The following is a 21,297-nucleotide window of genomic DNA, read 5'->3' as shown; positions in this document are numbered from 1 at the left end:
AACCTGCCCCTCAGATCACCCGAAATCGATCACCGTCGAGTTTAATCGCAAGGAAACCATTTGGTCGCCCACCTCCAACCTCGGCCACCGCTCGTCGGGAGTCATCACCGCCTTGCCCAATGGAAGCGCTGTCCCGAACCGGTCATAGCCTAGTCATCCAGTCGTTGCTGTTCGTGGTGGAGTGACATTTGAAAGTCGACGAAAGTCCCCCATCACCGTTCGATTTTTGCGATTTCCGGCCGAAACCTCCGTCTCACCGCCATCGAAGCTGAGCTCGTCGGTCATGTCCGACCAAAACCCAACCAGTTGGGTAAGCCACCGTCGTCGAGCGGACGAGCTTGGAAGAGGAGCGGCCGAACGTTAAAGGTTAATGGGTTGAAATGAAGGTTTTCAAAGTTTTAGGGTCATTTCAGATTTTTTATTTTTTTAAAATATACTTTTATTTTTTAATTTTAAATATATTTTTTAAATTATCAGTTTGTGACATGTGTCACTTAACGGAAAAACTAACGGTCCGTCACGGTGTGACCATTCTAAGTAACGAAATAAAACGTTAGACATTAAATTAGAACGAAAAAATATTAGTACTAAATTAAAAAAACTGGAATACATTAGTTATCTTTTGTAAATTTAAGCCTGACTTTAGTGTTGCATCAAATCGGAAAGAAAACCGGAGATGTCGAGGAAATAATTGGAAATATTCCCAATATTTTACATGTTCTACCAGCGTTTGCATTTTGAATGTATTAATGGAAATGGAATAAACTTTATTTATTTCAAACGATTTAAATTCCATAAATTTAGAGGATTTATCAAAACTAATTACCATTTTTTATTATAAGAATCTTAGACTACTTTTAGAATTATCTGATAATAAAATAATTTTTAGATTTAAAATTTAAAAATTATATTGTTGAGTGATGAGTTAGTTTATTTATTGTTTCCACTACGTTAAATGATATTATTATAAATAAATAGTAACATTAAGAAAATATCTTAATTACAGTAATATCTTGAGAATGATATTTTTATTAAAAAAAAGTAGGTCATTGATATGTCGTTCTATTATAATTCACCATTCAGACGGTAAGAAGTCCGTGTCCAAACTGCGTCGTCGGTAACAGCAAGTTGACATTTTTTTACGTGCTTTTACCGGCAATTTCCGGGAAACTTTACTCACCGTTATTACAAAAGGACGGGAGTGATTTTTTTTTTGTTCAAATCTTTTTCTTCTCAAATCTATTAGTATCAGATCCTCATTCACTATAGTCTTCCTTCTCTTCTTCTTCCGCCCATCTCTTTCTATCTCTCCTTACCTACTATTTTCCGGCGAAATCGCCGGTCATTTTCTCTCTAAGCTTAGCCGGAGGATTAAAGACATTTTTTGCTCTCTAGAGGTTTGCGCTTTAATTTTCTTAAAGCTTATTTTTTCGGTGGGGGTTATGTTTATTTATTTTTCTCCTTTGATTTTTTGGCTGAGTTTCAAATCTGTTATTTTTCCCTTCTAATTTGGTGGAATGATTTGCAGTGTTTTTTTTTCATGCTCTTTGTTGGTTTCTTCTTGGTATGCATCTTCATGCTTTTTCCATTGATATTTTAAAAATGAAAACAGCACTGTCCATTTTTCTAGTTTTAAAAAATATTTTGTGCATCATTCCAAATCCATATCTTATATAGTTATATATAATAATAATGGTTGGGGGTTGGTTGTTGGAAATTTCCTTTACCTTTCAACCATCCTGGTAATGTAATGATCGAGAGTTTTGATTTATTTACTCCTTGTTGATTTTTTTTTAATTTTATTAGCTTTAGAAATGCAGTCTTCAACCACGTTTCTTTGCTATTCTTAAGGGGTCTGTACTTTGTTGTTATCCAATCTAATATTTTTTTTAACATTAGATCTCTTGTTCTGGAACTTGCTAGTTTCGTTTTTGATCATTGAAGATAAAGAAAATGGATGGGGCTAAAGTGACGGGGCTTAGAAATGTGAGCTCTACTTGCTCGATCTCAGAGACAGAAGACTATGATCTCTCACGCCTCCTTGATAAGCCAAGGCTTAACATCGAGAGGCAAAGATCATTTGATGAGAGATCGCTGGGTGAGCTTTCTATTGGTCTCTCAAGAGGAGCTCATGACAGTTATGAGACCACGCACTCGCCCGGTTGGAGGTCTGGTTTCAATACTCCAGCCTCTTCGGCTAGAAACTCCTTTGAGCCACACCCGATGGTGGCTGAAGCATGGGATGCTCTCAGGAGATCGTTGGTGTATTTCAGAGGCCAACCAGTTGGTACCATTGCCGCATATGACCATGCTTCCGAGGAAGTTTTGAACTATGATCAGGTAAGATTCTCATCAGATACTCTGAACCGTTTGCTTTATTGATTCAAATTATTGTCGCATATGTACGAGATTGTAAACTAACTTTTATTATTGCTTATAGCGAGAGTTAGGCTTTCGATCTAATATAGAAACCTTGAACCTGAATAGTAAATACCTTGATCCTAGTTGGATAACTTTGATTAGGTGAAACTTCAAGTCAAACTTGAACCATAACTGAACTTTAACATGAATAGAGATTTCTGATTGATAAAAATAGGTATGGTGAGGAAGAATAGGAAGATTAAGCTTAATGATTGTTGAACGTTTTTCTAAAACAAGGAAGTTAAAAAATGTTTGTTGTTATTTTTAATACTGAAAACCCATTACCATTTAATCAGTTAAATTATTGAAATTCTCTAAGACTGTTTGTTCTTGGTTTGTTTAGGTTTTTGTTCGAGACTTTATACCCAGTGCTTTGGCTTTTCTGATGAATGGAGAGCCTGAGATAGTTAAAAACTTTCTCTTGAAGACTCTTCAGCTTCAAGGGTGGGAGAAAAGAATAGATAGATTCAAGCTAGGGGAAGGTGCAATGCCTGCTAGCTTCAAAGTTCTTCATGATCCTGTACGTAAATCGGACACAATTGTTGCAGATTTTGGTGAGAGTGCCATTGGAAGAGTTGCTCCAGTTGACTCTGGATTCTGGTGGATCATTCTGCTCCGTGCATATACAAAATCTACAGGGGATTTATCTCTAGCTGAGACACCTGAATGTCAAAAAGGAATGAGGCTCATACTAACTCTTTGTCTATCAGAAGGATTCGACACATTCCCAACCCTACTTTGTGCCGATGGATGCTCTATGATTGATCGACGCATGGTAAGCTATTTGTCTAGTCTTATTTTCTCTCTCTCTCTCTTTTCTGCATGAATATGTGCTTTGTCTGTTCATAAATGTAATGTCCCTTGGTGATCTTATAGTTAGTTTTATTTAATGTGAGACATGCAATGCATCTTAGAAATTAAAAGCAGCACAAATTATGAAAACTGAAATTTAGATATAATACACATTATTCATTGAAAAAAGTGTAACAGATTGTTTGTATTGGTATTGATGAGTAGTGGAGAGAAAGTGGAGCAGTATGACCAATAGAAATCCAGTTCCTTGGTTTTAATTTAGTAGCATGCTGCATCTGCAAACATGTTGACATGGTTTACTGCAAACTGCTGTAATTTATTTGTTTGTTTAGGCTAATCTACTCTTTGTTTTGTAATCAATCTCCTAATGTCTTTGTAAGATATTTAAGCAAATGATTTAAAAATGTGCTCCATTTTTATATATTATCACATTTATATTTGCATGGAAGTGAATGATTATGTTGTGAGTTTTTACTATACGATCAGTGCCAAATATATGATCCACCATCTAATGGGACTGTAGCTAGTTAATAACAGAGAAAATATGGTCCACGTCAACCTTTTCATATCCGTCTATTAAGGTGAACCAAATATATTCCTATCCTATCATTGCTAAGAGCTGGTAGGATCTAGTTAGTTTGTCTTTTCTATTAATGAATGTGATGCTAATGTTCCAAGTAAACTGTTAGCAATATCTCAAAAGCATGGTGCTATTCTTGTGTAGTAGAATTTTAAACGATAGTACATGGAAGACTTTGGCTGAGTATCAGAAAACAAGTTATGGATAGGATAACAATAATTTACCGTTCCTGTAGCATTCTGCTAGTCTTTACTTGATAGAGTAAACAAGACGATGGAGGCTTATGTGCTAAAACTGATGCATATTTCGATTCTCTTTATTTTATTATTCTAAAGATGAAGTATCTGTTTCGGAAATGAAAACCATTTAAGCAAATGGTTCTTTTGGTTATCAGATCCATGTTAATTGTAAGTGATTTATTAGTGAAGGTTCACCTTGTTTCTCACCATTGGAGGAAATATTTGTTACTGATGCATATGTATTTGTATTGTGTGATAAAAACATGTTCTTTTTGTTATTCTATTCTTCCAACCCAACCTTTGAGGTCTTGATTGTTTGACCTTATAATTTCCATAGTTGTATGAAGGGCAGCTCACAAGTATGACTTAATGCATCTATATATACAGGGATGGAGCCAAAATTAAATATTGGCAGGGGCCGGAATATTAAACTATTTAGAAAAATATAAAGACTTATTAGGTATTTAAACTCGAAATTCAGCATGAACCAAGCGACCTTAGTGGTTAAGGGATTGTTGTTATCCTGGAGGTCCCTAGTTCAAGCACGTATGTAGGGGTATGAGCGTTCATTGTCAAATAGTTTAAAGTCTTTGTACAATATTACATTGTATTCACCCTAAATTAAAAAAAAAACTCAAAACTCAAAAGACAACTTCTAATTTGTTTAATATTTAAACTTACAATGATTTAAATTGTAATTAGACCAAAAATTTGAGAACACAGACTTGTTATTCTTTAGTTCGACCCCTTGGGCTTAAGGAGCTCCTTCCCTATATATATATATATATATATAGAGAGAGAGAGAGAGAGAGACTCGTGACTCATACACACGTTTATGTATTTTTATTTTTTGTCCCCACTCCCTCTCCATCTCTTGAGACCAACGAGTCTTAGGGCATGTTCTAGTTATGGTGTGAACTTTTCTTCTTTGGCATTGACAGGGTATTTATGGTTATCCTATTGAGATTCAAGCACTTTTCTTTATGGCATTGAGGTGTGCTCTATCAATGCTGAAGCATGATGCTGAAGGCAAAGAATGCATTGAAAGAATTGTGAAGCGTTTGCATGCTTTGAGTTATCACATGCGGAGTTACTTTTGGCTTGACTTCCAACAACTAAATGATATTTATAGATATAAAACTGAGGAGTATTCTCACACCGCGGTAAATAAGTTTAATGTTATTCCCGATTCCATCCCGGAGTGGGTATTTGATTTTATGCCAACGCGTGGTGGCTACTTTATCGGCAATGTTAGTCCGGCAAGGATGGATTTCCGATGGTTTTGTTTGGGTAACTGTATAGCAATTCTATCTTCTCTTGCAACTCCGGAGCAATCAATGGCTATTATGGACCTTATTGAGGAGCGTTGGGATGAGCTTGTTGGAGAAATGCCTCTTAAAATAGCTTATCCTGCAATTGAAAGTCACGAATGGCGAATTGTAACTGGCTGTGATCCTAAGAACACAAGATGGAGTTATCACAATGGAGGATCTTGGCCAGGTAAGGCCTTTGCTTTCTACTCTATCTCCACTTTGGTGCTTTTGATCTTATAAGAGAGGAAATTAATATTTGTTCTGTCAGTCAGAACATAATGATTATTGATAAAATTTTGAAATAATAAACACATGGATATTGCTGTTTGTTGTATTTGTAAATTGCCCTTCTCCCTATTTTGCGTGCAGTGCTTTTGTGGTTGCTGACAGCTGCTTGCATAAAAACGGGAAGGCCGCAAATTGCTAGACGTGCTATTGACCTTGCCGAGTCACGCTTGTTGAAAGACGGCTGGCCAGAATACTATGACGGCAAACTCGGGAGATTTATCGGTAAACAGGCTAGGAAGTTTCAGACATGGTCAATAGCTGGATATTTAGTGGCAAAAATGATGCTGGAGGATCCATCGCACTTGGGGATGATTTCTTTGGAGGAGGACAGACAGATGAAGCCATTGATAAAGAGATCATCTTCTTGGACCTGCTAAAGCCGTCCAAACAAAAAGGAAATAACACAAACAGAATTGGCAAATGGCAAGAGACCGACTTCAAAAGATTCCGTTGTATCAGTACGAGTCTTGCTTCTTCTTTACGTTACGTTTTTTTAAGTCACGAAATGGTGACAAAAAAAATAGAAAGTTACTTTTGCAGCCATGGCTGATTGGCTCATGCATTGTTTTCCATTACAAGTATACACTAAAGGAATCAAGTTTCTGGAGGCAGATGCCGTGTATTGAATTACCTGAAATTTTTCATTAATTGATTTCAAGTATGCAATTTGACTATTTCTTAATGCTATTATTGATTGAAACTCCAGTGATAGCGCGGGTTCATTACAACTCTTCGTGTTCTTGCCATTAGGTAGTCCTAGAACATATATGTTTACATGTTCTTGACATGTTCTTGGCATGTATGGGCAAGTGTTGGGATGGACCTAAAGGGTCTTTCTGAAAATTTTAAATTATCATATAATTTAGATATTTTTTTATTTTCAACTGATAATATATTTTCATCCTTAAAATTTTATAAGTTTATTCCCTTACAATTTTAGTGATTTATCCTCCTAACACAAGATCCTTCGATATTGTGGATCAGTCAAAATATCCAACAATATGGTGGAGCTAGCAGAATACGAGATGGTGGTAGTCTGGTAGACAAAGACCAAGGCGTTTGTTGGACTTACGATAATCAAATTCAGTCAAAGCTCCACCTACCACTAACATTGGGATGGAGGGGACCACGCAGTTAGTAAAACGCCAAAACGTCGTGAGAATCCAAACCACTGCTTGCGACCTTATAGATCCTTCAGTGGCTACATTGGTTCCCGAGCACAAAATTTTAGTACAGTTTGACATTTAGAATAAAGTACAATTTTTAAATTTACGTCTAAATTTGATAAGAAAATAAGATATATATCAAATTCACATTTTGCTTGTAAAATATGCATATGTGTGTATGTTTAGGAAGATTCCCACTTCTGCTGAATATAATTCACTACGGTAGGCTAATGGTGGACCCTGGTTATATGCTCTCGAGTTGAACTTTCTTCGTATTAAAAAAATATAATATATATCACTAACAATCAGTTGATTTAACAGGATGAGACACTAAATTCTTCAAGTGATATCATATATTTAAAATATGGTGTTTGTGAATGAAACAAACTAATTTAGGAGAATTGTTCCCATAATGGGTCTATGCAAAACCTATTCCACATTAATTGATCAATAGTCGGAAATCGATGTTTAAAAAATATAATATATATTTTTTGAGTAACTAAATATAATATTATTTATTGAATCAAAATATTATTTTTATATAAATTTAAATTGCGCAATCCTTGGAAAATTTTATATTATCAAATTCTACTTATCCAACCTTTTTTTTGAAATTTTGTATACAATTTTAAATGTAATAATATAATTGTTTTTCATCAAAAAAATAATTTACTTGTTTAAAGGTTCAGAGGATTTGAGCAAATGGGTCGGCCAAGCCTCTAGCATGTCCAGATCTTCTTCTCTTCGGCCGAAACCCAAAAAGCCCTTCAAAGTTTTGCCGCCAAAGCCGAACTCTTTCTTCTTCTTTAGTATTTCTGATTTCTCAAAGGGTTTAAGCATAGACTCACTTCAGTTCCCATGGCCTCAAACATTCCTCTCCATATCATAGACGAAGACGGCGATGGAGACTTCCAAGATGTAATCCCTTTGTTACTCTCTTTCAGTCTTGGATTTGTACTGGTTATTCTTCTTTAATTCATCTTGGTGGGTATTGATTTGTGTTAATTTTTAACGTAGGAGTTCGATTGGGAAGCAGCCGTTAGAGAAATCGATAAGGCATGCGATGATAGAAATTTTGCTTCTTCTTCGTCTTCCCATTTCGCTCCTCCTCCTTTATCCCATACATCTAAGAAAAACACTTCAAGGCAATCCACGCTCGACAGATTTATTGGGAAGGTGGGACCTCGGCCTCCTGAATATAATCGGACAGTTGAGGGTTATGTCGATGCTGAGGCTGAGGAAGTGTCATCCGTTCGCATTGATGCCGAGGCAGCTAAAACTTGGATCTACCCAGGTTTTTATTTATTCTATTTTTTTGGTTGCAGTTTCTTTATAACTTTTGTTTCCTTTACCGCTTGCTATGTTATTATTTTTGTTATTTTTGGTGTTAGGTAACTGGGTCTTTTGGCAACCAAAATTTGATTCATTTGTGTGGTATTTGGCGAACCATTTGCTATATTATTATTGTTATTTTGTGTGTGTGTGTGTGTGTGTTGGGGAATTGGGTCAATATTAGCAGTTTTAGTAGCAATTCTTTAAAGCTACTCTATATAGCTATATATGTTAGCATGATATTGGTGCACTTGCAATTGCATAGGGGGATGTTCGGTGACTTGTCAAATCTTTTGCTCAAAAGAAATCCATATTCTTTGTACTGATTGCTGAAGCAATTTATTAGATTCTTTAAAGGCTGATCTAAGTCTAACTATTAGTGATTATTATAGCTGTACTGGTCCTAGTGGATTGTCTCTTGTTTGCTGGATTAAAGGTAGTGTTGAAATGTTGACATAATGATTATACAACGAGGATAAAGGATTAAGTTAACTAGCATGCCAAACTCCAAAACTTAGACTTCAGCAATCAATTCCCAAGCATCTGCATGCTATATTTTCCTTGCTTTGCTATTACTTTAGGTACAGTGCAGCCCTGCAAGTCATATCCAATTGTAAGTCACTTTTACAAAACATAAAGCATATTGGTTGTCCATTTTTTCCCATTTTACTATTTGGTCTAGTAGGTAGGTTGTGGTTACCAAAGTCAGTTTGTTGTTAGAAAATGGGTACAGATGGTAAATAATTCTTCTTTTCCCTTACTATTGCATTATTTTTTTAGTTTTTCTAGTTGTTATGCTCCCTGTGGTCCTTTAAGAGGTACCTCAAATTTTATTTGAAAGGACCAAGTTTGGTTTGTGAATTGAAATTGATGAAATTTACATGTTCATGAAGAATGGGTTTTCCGCTGTTCCGTTTGATGAACTATAAGGCTTTGACGGAAAATTACAGTATATTTCTTTTAATCGCTTATAAGTAAAACATTAAAATTTGATGTTTTATCTACTTTTCATTTTGAAGATATACTTTATTTTCTAAATGTCCTAATATTGAAGTGTCTTTTAAGACTTTGTTTTCAAGCATTCATTAAGAATTCTAAGTTCCCCTCTCTCCTTCGTGGCTAGTGCAGTTAATGTACCTCTTCGTGATTATCAATTTGCCATAACCAAGACAGCACTATTTTCAAATACACTGGTGGCATTGCCAACAGGCCTTGGAAAAACACTTATTGCCGCAGTTGCAATTTTTAACTACTTCAGATGGTTTCCAGAAGGTAAATATTTATGTCATGAGCATTAATATAGCTGTATTATTTAAATCTCTTCATAATTTATTTATGCTTTAGTGGATGAATAATTTTTGAGGCTGATGCCTATCTTTTATATAAATAGAGGGACAGGCTCCTTGTCTGTTGCAAAAAGTAGGAATTTGAGAAGCATTATGCTAATAATGATATGTGGTGTCTTTGCTTCTTCTGATACTGTTGTTATGCATAATATCCAGCCTAAGCAACATAATCTCTATTAAATTTATATAATTATTGTAATCTGTAACTTCCATAATCATTTGAATGACAAAGCTTTGCTGATTGAAAGAGAGATCTAGTCATCTTAAAACTTTGGCCAGTCATTATGCAGCTATGTTGATGTTAGATCTTTCATCTAGCTTCATTGGGAGGTCCTTTCGTATCTTCTCCATCGTCTTTGTTACCTGTTTTTATGTTGGTTGGAAAGGGAAAATAGTCCCCTGAACAAGCAGATAGGGTCTAACATATCATTCTCTTTCTTTTCCATCTTAGCTTGGTTCACCTTTCTTTAAGGACAACAATAGGAATTTTGACCTTCCCCTCCACAGTGAAACAACGAATCTGAGAGTTGCTGCCACTATAGCTTTAATTTTTTTTTATCTTTAGAATGTATAACTTTCTTTAAATTAGTTTTACAAAATGTAACTTGATATGTCCTTGAATTTAGATGCTTAAGTTTAGTTCCAAACAACCTATCAACTCTAAAACTATGATGGCTATTTCATCTTCTTCTACAGGGAAGATAGTCTTTGCTGCTCCTTCTCGACCACTTGTCATGCAGCAGATAGAAGCATGCCATAATATCGTTGGAATTTCACAAGTAACACGAAATTTCTTTTCTCCCTAATGAATGCAAGGAATTTATCATACTCTTATCTCTCTTTCTTTCTCTGGTGCAGTTTCACAATTATTTACATGTTTTTTAGAAGATTTAGATCAATTTGATTTGCAGGAATGGACAATTGATATGACAGGTCAGATATGCCCAACAAAAAGAGCAATCTTTTGGAAGACTAAAAGAGTTTTCTTTGTTACCCCACAAGTTTTAGAGAAAGACATTCAATCTGGTGAGTCTCTGAAGTAATTTCATTGTTATTGTTGGATATGAGTTCTTTTTAATTTAACCATTCTACTTAATGTCTTCGGATATCTTCCTTTGCTGGATTTTTCTCATCAAGTAACTTGTTGCAGGCGCATGTTTGTCAAAGTATATTGTTTGTTTGGTGATTGATGAGGCTCATCGAGCATTGGGAAATTATTCCTATTGTGTGGCAGTTCGTGAGGTTGTTTCTTCATTTCTCACTAGTTTTTTAAACTGTATTCCTACCCTTTTATTTTGAGCATACTGTTGGTGGCAACATTCATGGGGCAAGCTATTAAAGGTGTTGGCGATACTCTAAATTTGTAGTTAATGTCAATGCCAGTGCAGCTGAGAATATTAGCCTTGACTGCAACACCGGGATGTAAGTTACCGTTTTCTTATTGTGTTTTCATGTTTTTCATGTAACCTTAAATGCTCACACTAGTTGCCATCGATCAGCAAAGCAGCCCACTATCCAGCAAATAATTAACAACTTATGTATATCAACACTCGAGTATCGCGATGACCATGACCATGATGTCAGTCCATATGTTCACAATAGAAAGATAGAACTGATTGAGGTATCTGAAAGTTTCTCTTTTGAATTTTGTTGTTTGTTATTCCTAATGTAGGTAACATATTCCTTGCCATATTTCTAGGTTCCACTGGGGCAAGATGCGGTTGAGGTGAATAATAAGTTGTTAGAAGTAATTCGTCCTTATGTGGCAAGGCTTCATGCCAATGGGCTTATTCAAAATAGAGACTATCAGACTGTATGATTCCACATATGTTATATATCTTGGTTCTTTTTTTTTGACAAAATAAATGTTGGTTCTTTTTGAAAATTCACCATCACTGCATCTTAGCTTATTTAGCTTTTAAGTCTAAACCTTTTCATGTGTGTATGTGTTATTTGTTAGAACTTTAGAATCCTTCTGCGTGCTGCCAAATGGAAAAATTGATCTAACTGCATTGCCATGAAAATTTTAACTACCATAAAAAGTTCATTATTCGCTTTATGTGGCAACATTTCTAAAACAATTTGGGTGTTACTGCATCAAATGATCATTATTATTTTAGGAAAGATATTAATTTATTATTATTTTCGAATTGTATTAGGTTCCTAACTTGTTTACTGTTTTAGGATGCTTTTAAGATTAAGAGTCATTATTTTTATCTTTGGATAAACTTTATCTTCCAGTATGGTATTTTATTAGGAGTTAATTACTAAGTATTAAATAGGGGACATATGTATACTGTTACGACAGACTAGAAAATAAGAACTTCAGTTTTTATTTTTCTTTCTGTTTTTTCAGTTTCTCATCTGTTTTCTGTCAATGATTTCAGGAACCGGTTATTATTAGAAGTTTTTTATTATTAGGATCCTATTTATTAGTAGTCTTAGTAAGGATTGCTTGCCTAGTAGGACTTTTATTTTCACAAGTATGTAACCTCTATTTAAAGAGGCTTATTATCATCAATAAAATTCAAGTCAGAATTTTAAGAAAAGAGAAACCTTAAGAGGTCTAAGATTCCCTCTAAACAAGCATAAGTATGGAACTATCAATTGAAACACGCGATCATAACAATTTGGTACAATTGTAACATTGGGACAGGAAGCAAGGCAAAATATTTTATGCTAAATGCTAACGAGTACTTTTTAAAACACTTGTGGTTCTTAGAGCTGGAACCATTTTTCTGGGACTTGAGTATTGCAAGAATGTACATGGATTCTTTTTGTTGCATTATGCAGTTATAAATTTTGTGAATTTTCTGCAATTTCTATTTTTTTAATGAATTTGAAAATCTAAATGTATATACCTATAAATCAATTTTTAGAAGGAATGGTCGAAGAATGATGCTTATCTTTTGTATATTCTATGGTTGTAATTTATAAACTTCAAAAGTTAAACTGATGCGCTCTAATTTCCGTTTATTGTAGTGCAGTTGTCCTGTTATTCTTACATTTACATTTCCATTTGATAGTTAAGCCCGGTCGATTTACTTAATTCAAGGGATAAATTTCGTCAAGCACCTCCCCTAGATCTTCCACAGGTTAAGCATGGAGAAGTTGAAGCATATTTTGCAGTTCTTATTACACTTTACCACATTCGGAAGCTTCTTTCAAGCCATGGAATAAGACCAGCATATGAGATGCTGGAGGAAAAGTTGCGACAAGGGTATGTGTTAGAATCACTTCCGTTTTAGCAATATGAAGAATTAGACTGCATATTTTTCTCTCAAGAGAACAATATTGAACTCTTTATACTATATTCTATTTAGTAAAAGGCTTCTGAGGTTAGGAAAAACTAGTATTCAGTACCAAACAAGTGTCATTTTTCCTTTTTGAAACAAAAATTGCTTTCTGATCAGAGTTTATGTCGGTAACCTTTTTTCAGATAACTACAGGTATGTATGAGTTGCTCGCAGATAATATGAACAATATTTTAAGTTTAACATTTAGTGTTTATTTTTATTTATTCTTATAAATTTAAAGGTCAAAGTCGTTGTTATCCAATGGTAGATAGCAGAAATCTAATTGTGATTTGTTATAGATTTCTGCTAATTGTTGTTGGGGTTGAACCATGGAGGCACAGATGTGAAGATGCAAACAAACAAGCACAAGCACATTAATATGATTGAATCTACTTTATGTTCACTGGTTTTTATTGTTAATCAGAATGTGTTCAAAATTTTATTAATATGTTCAGAATTGATTGTTGCAGGCCTTTCTCAAGATCAATGAGTAGAAATGAAGATATAATGAATGCAAAGCTTTTAATGCAACGGAGTTTGTCTCATGGTGCACCCAGTCCAAAATTGTCAAAACTGTTAGAAGTATTGATTAACCATTTCCGTATGTCATCTGCTATTTAAATTGTGTCCTGCATGTGGTGATTTTCATTTGCCTATCCTTTCCTGAATATTGTAGCGACTGAGACTAGCATATTTCTTAGGGATTCTTGAAACGAGAGTTTCGAATAACTGATAAATTGGAGTCCTTTTATGTATAGAGTTTTGCTACTGCTTATGACAGAATGAAGCTTTGTGAACAAATTGTAGTTTGTTGTGAGTTGTGACTTTAGACTTGTAAGATTTTCTATACTTGTCAAATTGATGATTGTTGCTCAAGCTTTGGCTCTCTTTGATACTTGATGGTTCGCATAAATATTTTTTGTTATATCAACTCTGTGATAGGACATGAGTAGAAAAGGAAATTAAAGGTTGACGTAGGTTAGTCATTAGAAGGTTGCCTACTTTTATGTTTATTGTTGGCTAGTAGATAGAAAAAAGTGTGACTGAATTGATATTACAGCTGAAAGAGTGTATTGGGATCCAAGGTTAAGTTTTCCAGAATTCTTTGACCTGCAGCAAACTACAAAGAATCTTTTGGGTGCTGTCCTTCTGGTACTAACAATTAATCAGGAACACCATAGCAAGAGACACAAGTCAATGGAGAGGAGCAAAAAAAAAATGCATCCATGCTTCCTGTCCATATGCCTAAATAGTCATTAATTTTCAGAAGAAGAAAAAAATCTAAGTAAACAAATATCCTAGAATGCTCGTAAACCTACAAAAGATGATTATCCTTGATTGGAAGCTAAGTGGCAGACAAGTGAATAACCATATTGGACTCAAAAACAAATTCAAAGTTCTAGAATAACCTAAACTTAACCCTATAACTTAGATGCAGAAACTAAATGTCTATTGGTAATACTGAAATTGCAGATAAGAAAGAAACAAAGTTTTGTCTTCCATGACTGCGGGAGAAACTATAAGCCATTAACCTTGTTATTTTGAAGGTCATATCTTGTATTGTTGCAGAGAGCATCTTCAAGCTTTAAGAAAATAGAATTATTAAGCACCTAGTTTAAAAAGTCCTTGGTTCTCAGTCTTGCTACAAGTTACTGGATCAACTTGTCATGATGAAGGGAAATCTAGCTCTTTTTGGTTGATTTTTCTTTCATGTAGCTTTATAATTAGATTGACCATTTGATATTAACCCTATTAGGAACTCCATAATGGTGAAAAATGTGCTAAAACATTCAGCCTCTTATAACCATCCCTTCTACTATATTGGTTAGGGTTTCTGAAGATTTTCATTTTTGTATATTTTTCTCTTTTGCATGCATATCATATTTATCACCGATATTTGGTCTATATAAAGTTTCTTCTGAATTCTGATTGAAGCCTTAATCATATATCTAGTACACAATTTAAATCCTCTCTCTCTATATATAAAATAATAATTTTATATGTTTTACTGTATATGATGCAGAAACAAGGGATCCACAAAACTCCAGGGTGATTATCTTCTCAAATTTTAGAGGAAGCGTTAGGTGGAAAACAATTTCTATATTCTTGTTTGTGTCACTTCCAAGGTCTAATATCTAACCATCTAACTAAAATTGTTTTCAGGGACATAATGAATGCACTAGAAAGTATTCGAGATTTAGTCAAAGCAACTGAATTTATTGGTCAAAGCTCAGGTTTTCTGTTCTGTTAGCCTTTTTCAATTTAATATGATTATCCATAAGAAACATTATTGTTGAAATATAAATTTTATATTTCTAGAATCATGTGAAGCATTTAGGACAAGATGCCAAAAAAATAAAATAAAAAAAATTATGTAATGTTTGAATCCATGTTAAATGATTTTTGTTACATTTAGATTTGTTTAAGCCTAATATTAACCTCATTCTCTCCACTTGCTGCAAATTGTTTTATGTTGGATGTTGTATTATGGTTATTATGGCCAAGATTATTTGTCCAATTAAGTATGCTCGTTTATAAGACACATTATTGTCCAAGTATAAATTTTACATTTCTATAATCATTTGAATCATTTAGTTGAAGATGCAAATTTTGTTAATGTAATGATTGAATCAATTTTAAATGGTATTGGTTAATTTGAGGTTCGTTTAAACCTAATATTCAAGTCATTCAGTGTTTATTGAATCAATGTCTAATATCTTCAAGTGTCCTATCGGTTCTATGTTGGACACCTAAAGATTTGCAGATGCTAACCATAGTCTCTTACAGGGAAAGCATTGAAAGGTCAATCTCAAAAAGTTCAACAGGCAGTTTTGGAGGTAAATATGTTATTTTTAGTAATTTTTTTCTATTTTTTCTTCTTGGGATTAATTGGTTTATCATTTTTTATGATAGAAATTTCGAGCTGGTGGCTACAATGTTATTGTTGCCACATCAATTGGTGAAGAAGGCTTGGATATCATGGAAGTTGATCTTGTAATATGTTTTGATGCAAATGTTTCACCTTTGAGAATGATACAACGGATGGGGAGAACTGGAAGGAAACATGATGGACGAGTTGATATCCTTTTGTTGTTTCATGGTGAATGTTAAAATATGGGTGGTTTACAAGTGTTGAGCAGTGTATCTTACATTTCTCTAGTGTTTTCCTATGGTCTTATATTGAAGTTAGGACCTTTCGCCTATTGCCAGTTGGTTTTAGGTTAGATTCTAACATGATATTAGAGCCTAGGTTTTGTTATGCTTAACATAACTCCTGGTGATATTGTTTATGTTTAGGCCCTTGAGTTATACCTCTAGGGGAGTGTTGAGTGGTGTTATTCCACATCTTATAAGTATTGACTTTTCTGTGGTCTTATATTAAAGTTGAGCCCTTTCACCTACTACCAATTGATTTTGGGTTGGATTTTTAGCATGGTATCAGAGTCCAAGTTCTATTACATTGTTCTTCTTGCCTAATCCTATAGTGAGGTTGACAACTGCTGGAGAGGTTCTCTCACGTGTAGGTCCTGTGAGCTAAACGCGAGGAGAAGTGCTTAGTGGTGTTATTTTACATCTCTTAAATATGGAATTTACTGTGGTTTCATATTAATGTTGTGCCCAACTCCTATTGCCAATTGGTTTTAGGACAGACACCTAACAGTGAATTTTGTATTTGCATGGTGCAGCCAAAATTTATCTTTCGGTTTTGTGATTTTATGGCTCTAACCCTACACCCAACGCTTGTGTCCGCAAAACGAGAATTTGAATGCTTATAATTCCAGTGTTTCCTTACAAATCATACTAGTTCTAGCCTGTCAAGGGTCAGAGTTAAAAGGTTATATGCGAAAGCAAGCCAACAGCCGGTCTATAAATAAGCATATGCAAAATGGTGGAATACATAGCTTCAGTTTCCATCCCAGTCCTAGAATGGTGAGATCTATCTAGCTGGCCATGTTTTCTTATTGCTCCGACTGCTTATCTTATGCCCCGCTTACCTTCCATCTCTAGATTCCTCACATTTTCAAACCAGAAGTCCAGTTTGTAGAGCTCTCAATTGACCAATTTGTTCCTCGCGGAAAGAAACTGAAGGATGATCATGCTATTGAGACACCTCATTTTAGGGAAAAGCTAACTGCTGAGGAGACTGATTTGATTGCCAAGTATTTCCATCCTACCAGTGAGAGCACATGGAGACCTTCACTCATTGCCTTCCCTAGCTTCCAAGCATTTCCCTCCAAAGTTTGTAAAGTAGTGCATTCTTATAGAACAGAGATGCTGATAGATTCCATGCAACATTTGCAGGGCTTAACCTTTCCAGGAGGCAATGAGAATTTCTTTGTTGAGGTTGACGCTTGAACTTGTTCTCGAATTGTTTTCATTGTAATATAACTTCAAATTTTCTTATATGTTTATCTGATGGATTCAGAATGAAGTCTCTTCAGTTGATTGCTCTGTAGCTGGTATTGTTGAACAAAATGACAGTTATAGCAAAGGTAATATCTTTAGCGGTTGAAAGGTTTTCTTGCAAGGTTTTTCTGTTAGAACTTAGACGTATTATGTGGGCAGATAAGTAATTTTAGATAAAAATGTTTATATGTTTTCAAGAAGCCTACTTTTGATGTGGGAAGCATTCTTGCTCTTTTTTTCTTTTTCTCCTTTCTAGAGGGAAAGTGATGAAACTGTGGCGTAAATTCAATATTTTGTTCTCTACTTTTTTTTTGGAATAATAAAAAGTTCAGCAAAAGTTGTGGACACAACTCAGTCAGTCAATAAATATCCCCCCTCCCCCAGAAAATAAATTTGGGCTTGCTTATGATGAAACCCTTTTACATGTAAAGGTCATAAATGACAAATCAAGGTTAAAACAGTCTTCCTCTTTCTTCTTCTATTTTATTCTATGGTTAAAACATCCAGATATTAATGGATTGTGTTTCTAACCAATTATCTGCATTTGATAACTTCTTGGTTAATATCAATAAAACTTTTCCTTTTGCCTTATATCTGTTTCTTGTCTGTTCTTATCTACTTATATAAAAGCTACAACAGTTACCTAATTGGCTAAAGTCTTATGGTTAACCATTATTCCAGATTTTCTAGTTGTGGATGATTTTCCAGCTGCCAATTCTCAGTTAGGAGTAATAGATTCTCCAGAACCTCATTTGAGAACTTTAAGAACTAAGGAGAATCATGACAGGCCAGATTCTGGATGCAGAAGTCCCAAATCGCATTTGTGCCTATTTGGTTCTGATTTTGTATCTGTTAGTGCTCTTGGAAAGGTCCTAATTGTATCTGTTCCTTCACTTTGTTCCGAAGATGTAACACATTCTAAGCGTGCAAATACAATTACAGAAGAGTTGCAAAATACTTGCAAGCAAGATATTAACTGTGTGAAGACTTCAGATGAAATTATGCAAACTGAAGCTGTTCTAAACATTGCTAATCAGAAAAAAAGTTTAGAAGATGATACTTTATCAACACCTGGATTTTGTGAAAGTGATTCTGAGAAAGAGAAAATGCTAAATGGAGTAGAAAAAATTCCTGAGACTCCAGATGGCACTTGTGAAATGGCTGATGAAGCTAACATTGATATCAGAGATACTGAACTTAGCCCCCGTCTAACCAATTTTATCGAAACAGGCGTTGTTCCAGAGTCTCCCATAACTGATAGAGGTCTGTAGTTATCCTCTTACAGTTTAATATGTTGTTGAGTTTGTAGAGAAAGAGTAACTAATTCTAGCTTGATAAACATGGATTTTGCAGGCTTTTAGAGCAGGAAACAAGAATTGAGCCCTTTATTCCGGACAAAGCATCACCTCCCGAGTTGCACACTGAACTGCTTTTGAGATCTTCAAGTCCAATGAAAAATGATAGGGGCAATATGGAAAGTAGCCCCTATGGAAGTAAAGTCCCAGTAATGAAAGATGAAATGATGTCTTTACTTAGTGTAAAGCTTCTAGAGCAGGAAACAAGAAATGAGTCCTTTATTCCGGACAAAGCATCACCTCCCAAGTGGCACACTGAAATGCTTTTGAGATCTTCAAGTCCAATGAAAAATGATAAGTGCAATTTGGAAAGTAGCCCCTATGGAAGTAAAGTCCCAGTCATGAAAGATGAAATGATGTCTTTACTTAGGATAACCCCTGTTTCTCCACTTGTGGAAATGAAAAGTCCCTTGGCAAACCTTACAAACAGTAGCGGTAGTAAAAGTTGGCACTTAAGCTCTGGAGAAAAAACAGAGACAGTTGAGCATGCACGGGTGTTTAAAAGGTTGCGCAAAGTTGTAGATTGTGGAAAAGATAGGAGCTCAAAAAGCTTGAAGGAAAGTTCTTGTGTCTCTCCAGCAAACTGTGCCATATCTTCTTCTCGTGCCAATCCTATTCAAGCAAAGTCTGGTAGGGGTAAAACCTATGTATACATGACATTGTTGTTGTTTCCAGTGCCGGGATTTTTCAGTTTGACTTCTACCTTTACCCAGATTGAATACTTTTGTCTTACGCTTTGATGAATTTGAAGCCTTATTGCTGTTAGAGCATTGCAAAGTTAACAATGTAAAGAAAAAAAGTTGTATACAGGTTGTTGATCAGGCTGTTATGTATTGTTGTTTTCAGGTAAAAAGAAGCCAGGGAATGATGTCAGAACTTTCATTGACGAGGAAGCTGAGTAAGTGAATTGCTCCACTTTTATTTTTCAGGGAAAAAAAAAGGAAATACTCGCCTAATTATTGACCCACCAAAGGAAATGCTTTCATCCATTAGTTTGTTCTTTCACATAATTATATTGCGAAATGTCCAATAGATAAAAAATGGATATTAAATTTCCATACGGAAAGCTAGTTGAGTGTGCAGATATTTCTTCCAATATGGTTGTATAATTGGTGCTTCATATATTTATTAATCTTTGGCCCAGAGTGTCCACAGAAGCTGAAATCTCTCTTGAAGAAGAAGATGATGAGAGTGATTCGTATGATGACAGTTTCATAGATGACAGGATAAACCCAACTGCAGACAGTACCCAGATTGAATCTGCTGGTAGAGTTGACATGATAGCAATTTACAGGTTGCTCACAGTTTTCTTCTAGTTATTTCTGCCATCATCTTTAACTCCCCCATGAAATCACTAATATTCACATTTAGAAGTTTTTAAATATAATTAATGGTCGGATGAAAACCAAAATCTGCGAATTTCATAAATTTATTTGTGAAAATGGTTGGCTATATGAATTGAAAAAGATATAATAAAACTGGCATTATATCTGAAGAGATGTAGAAGTACCGCTAGGATTGTTTGAAGGCAACAGCAGGTTCAAGGTGATTATTCCCCCCCTGGGACAAATATAATGGTCGTCTTTCCTAGTTCTGCATGGTTAGCTAATTTTGCAATTGCGAATCCGGAATGTATTTTCACTGGTAATATCAATCTATCCATAAAAATTTCAAATACTTTCAAAGGTCATATATAATTTTTCTCTTGGTTCAATGCTTGGGTTTTTGCCAAGGTCAGGCTTTAATGAACTGTTTGCTTGTTATATAGGCGTTCTTTGCTAAGCCAGTCACCAATGGTGAGGCAACAAACTCCTGCTTTCAGTCCTGACTGTGTAGCTTCCACAAGCAAAGATCATGGCAGTGGTCATCCCTCGTACGAGACATTGTATTCTATACAGGCGCCTCAACCTGAGTCCGCAAATCAGCTGGCAACAAAGAATACAGAGGAGAGGATCTCCTTCATGTCCATGCCTTCCAGAACTTATGATTCTGCAATAGAAAATGAGAGTCAGCAAAGCAGAAAGCGAAAGCTGAGTTTCTTCCCATTGGAGTCTATCCCTGCAATCAACTTAGAGCAAAAATTCAAATCTGAGGCTGGAGGCAAAGAATTAAGCAGATCCTCTCAGCAGCCTCAAGTGAACAACGTCACCGGGAATGACAGTGACATTGATGATGATGATCAATTTTATGCAAGTCTAGATCTTGATGCGGTGGAGGCACAAGCTACCATGCTTCTGAAGAACAAGTCTGAGGCACCATTGGAGAAGCAAGTGATAAATGCACAACCGAATCCAAACCTGCAGAATGGTGGGGTTCAAGCTCCTCCATCATTTGATCTAGGGATATGGTAATTGAGGCAGAATATTTCGACAAGTTCTTTTGTATGACTAATAATATATCATATGGATCAGGAATGGTATTGGAAACTGAGGAGGAATGCTTATGGTAAGTGTAAACAGTGTAACCTTTTGTATTATAGTTTGTACAGGTTGTTCATGCAGAGAGGAATGTATTTATCATGTATAGATGATATTTCCCTTGTATCAAATTCTTAGAACAAAGGATAACATATATTTTTCTTCTTGCAAATACAGTTATAACTTTATTATCATAAGATCTTAACCTGGAATCTGTTCTGTTCTTCGACCAGTGTTTGTGTTTGCGAGTGTGCATGCCCGCACGCGTGTACATACATGACTCCTTCGAATATGATGTAAAAGGGTTTAAGAAAATTAACCCAT

The 21,297-nt window shown here is 35.1% G+C and overlaps 2 protein-coding genes across 7 annotated transcripts; both read left to right on the top strand.

Annotated features, from left to right (window-relative positions):
• The first annotated feature begins 1,245 nt into the window (after positions 1 to 1,245).
• Positions 1,246 to 6,171, top strand: LOC120121135 (probable alkaline/neutral invertase D). Its single transcript, XM_039140588.1, has 5 exons — positions 1,246 to 1,397; positions 1,900 to 2,340; positions 2,765 to 3,196; positions 4,995 to 5,553; positions 5,736 to 6,171. The coding sequence occupies exons 2-5, from the start codon at positions 1,954 to 1,956 to the stop codon at positions 6,029 to 6,031; spliced, it is 1,674 nt and encodes a 557-aa protein (XP_038996519.1). The 5' UTR covers positions 1,246 to 1,397; positions 1,900 to 1,953; the 3' UTR covers positions 6,032 to 6,171.
• Positions 6,172 to 7,583: 1,412 nt separating this feature from the next.
• On the top strand, positions 7,584 to 21,085 carry LOC120121088 (DEAD-box ATP-dependent RNA helicase FANCM-like). Of its 6 annotated transcripts, none has more exons than XM_039140562.1 (25): positions 7,585 to 7,738; positions 7,838 to 8,114; positions 9,281 to 9,424; positions 10,195 to 10,277; positions 10,410 to 10,524; positions 10,649 to 10,740; positions 10,866 to 10,920; positions 10,998 to 11,119; positions 11,198 to 11,311; positions 12,525 to 12,718; positions 13,265 to 13,395; positions 14,818 to 14,878; positions 14,958 to 15,028; positions 15,582 to 15,631; positions 15,708 to 15,873; positions 16,597 to 16,724; positions 16,803 to 17,138; positions 17,221 to 17,287; positions 17,883 to 18,464; positions 18,554 to 18,752; positions 18,927 to 19,186; positions 19,403 to 19,454; positions 19,701 to 19,850; positions 20,325 to 20,929; positions 21,016 to 21,085. In XM_039140562.1, exons 1-24 carry the CDS (start codon positions 7,679 to 7,681, stop codon positions 20,905 to 20,907), a joined length of 4,092 nt encoding a protein of 1,363 aa, XP_038996493.1. In that variant the 5' UTR covers positions 7,585 to 7,678; the 3' UTR covers positions 20,908 to 20,929; positions 21,016 to 21,085. The 6 variants fall into 6 exon arrangements, 5 of the variants coding, with proteins under 5 accessions (XP_038996507.1, XP_038996503.1, XP_038996497.1 ...); XM_039140557.1 differs by having other exon boundaries at positions 18,927 to 19,192; XR_005515959.1 differs by lacking the exon at positions 21,016 to 21,085 and having other exon boundaries at positions 7,584 to 7,738; positions 19,308 to 19,454; positions 20,325 to 20,462.
• Positions 21,086 to 21,297: the final 212 nt, after the last annotated feature.

This window comes from Hibiscus syriacus, unplaced genomic scaffold, assembly GCF_006381635.1.
Source record: "Hibiscus syriacus cultivar Baekdansim isolate YM2019G1 unplaced genomic scaffold, ASM638163v2 tig00001120_pilon, whole genome shotgun sequence".
Taxonomy (NCBI): domain Eukaryota; kingdom Viridiplantae; phylum Streptophyta; class Magnoliopsida; order Malvales; family Malvaceae; genus Hibiscus; species Hibiscus syriacus.
The sequence above is the reverse complement of the archived record's forward strand: the minus strand, read 5'-3'. Positions and strand labels throughout refer to the sequence as shown.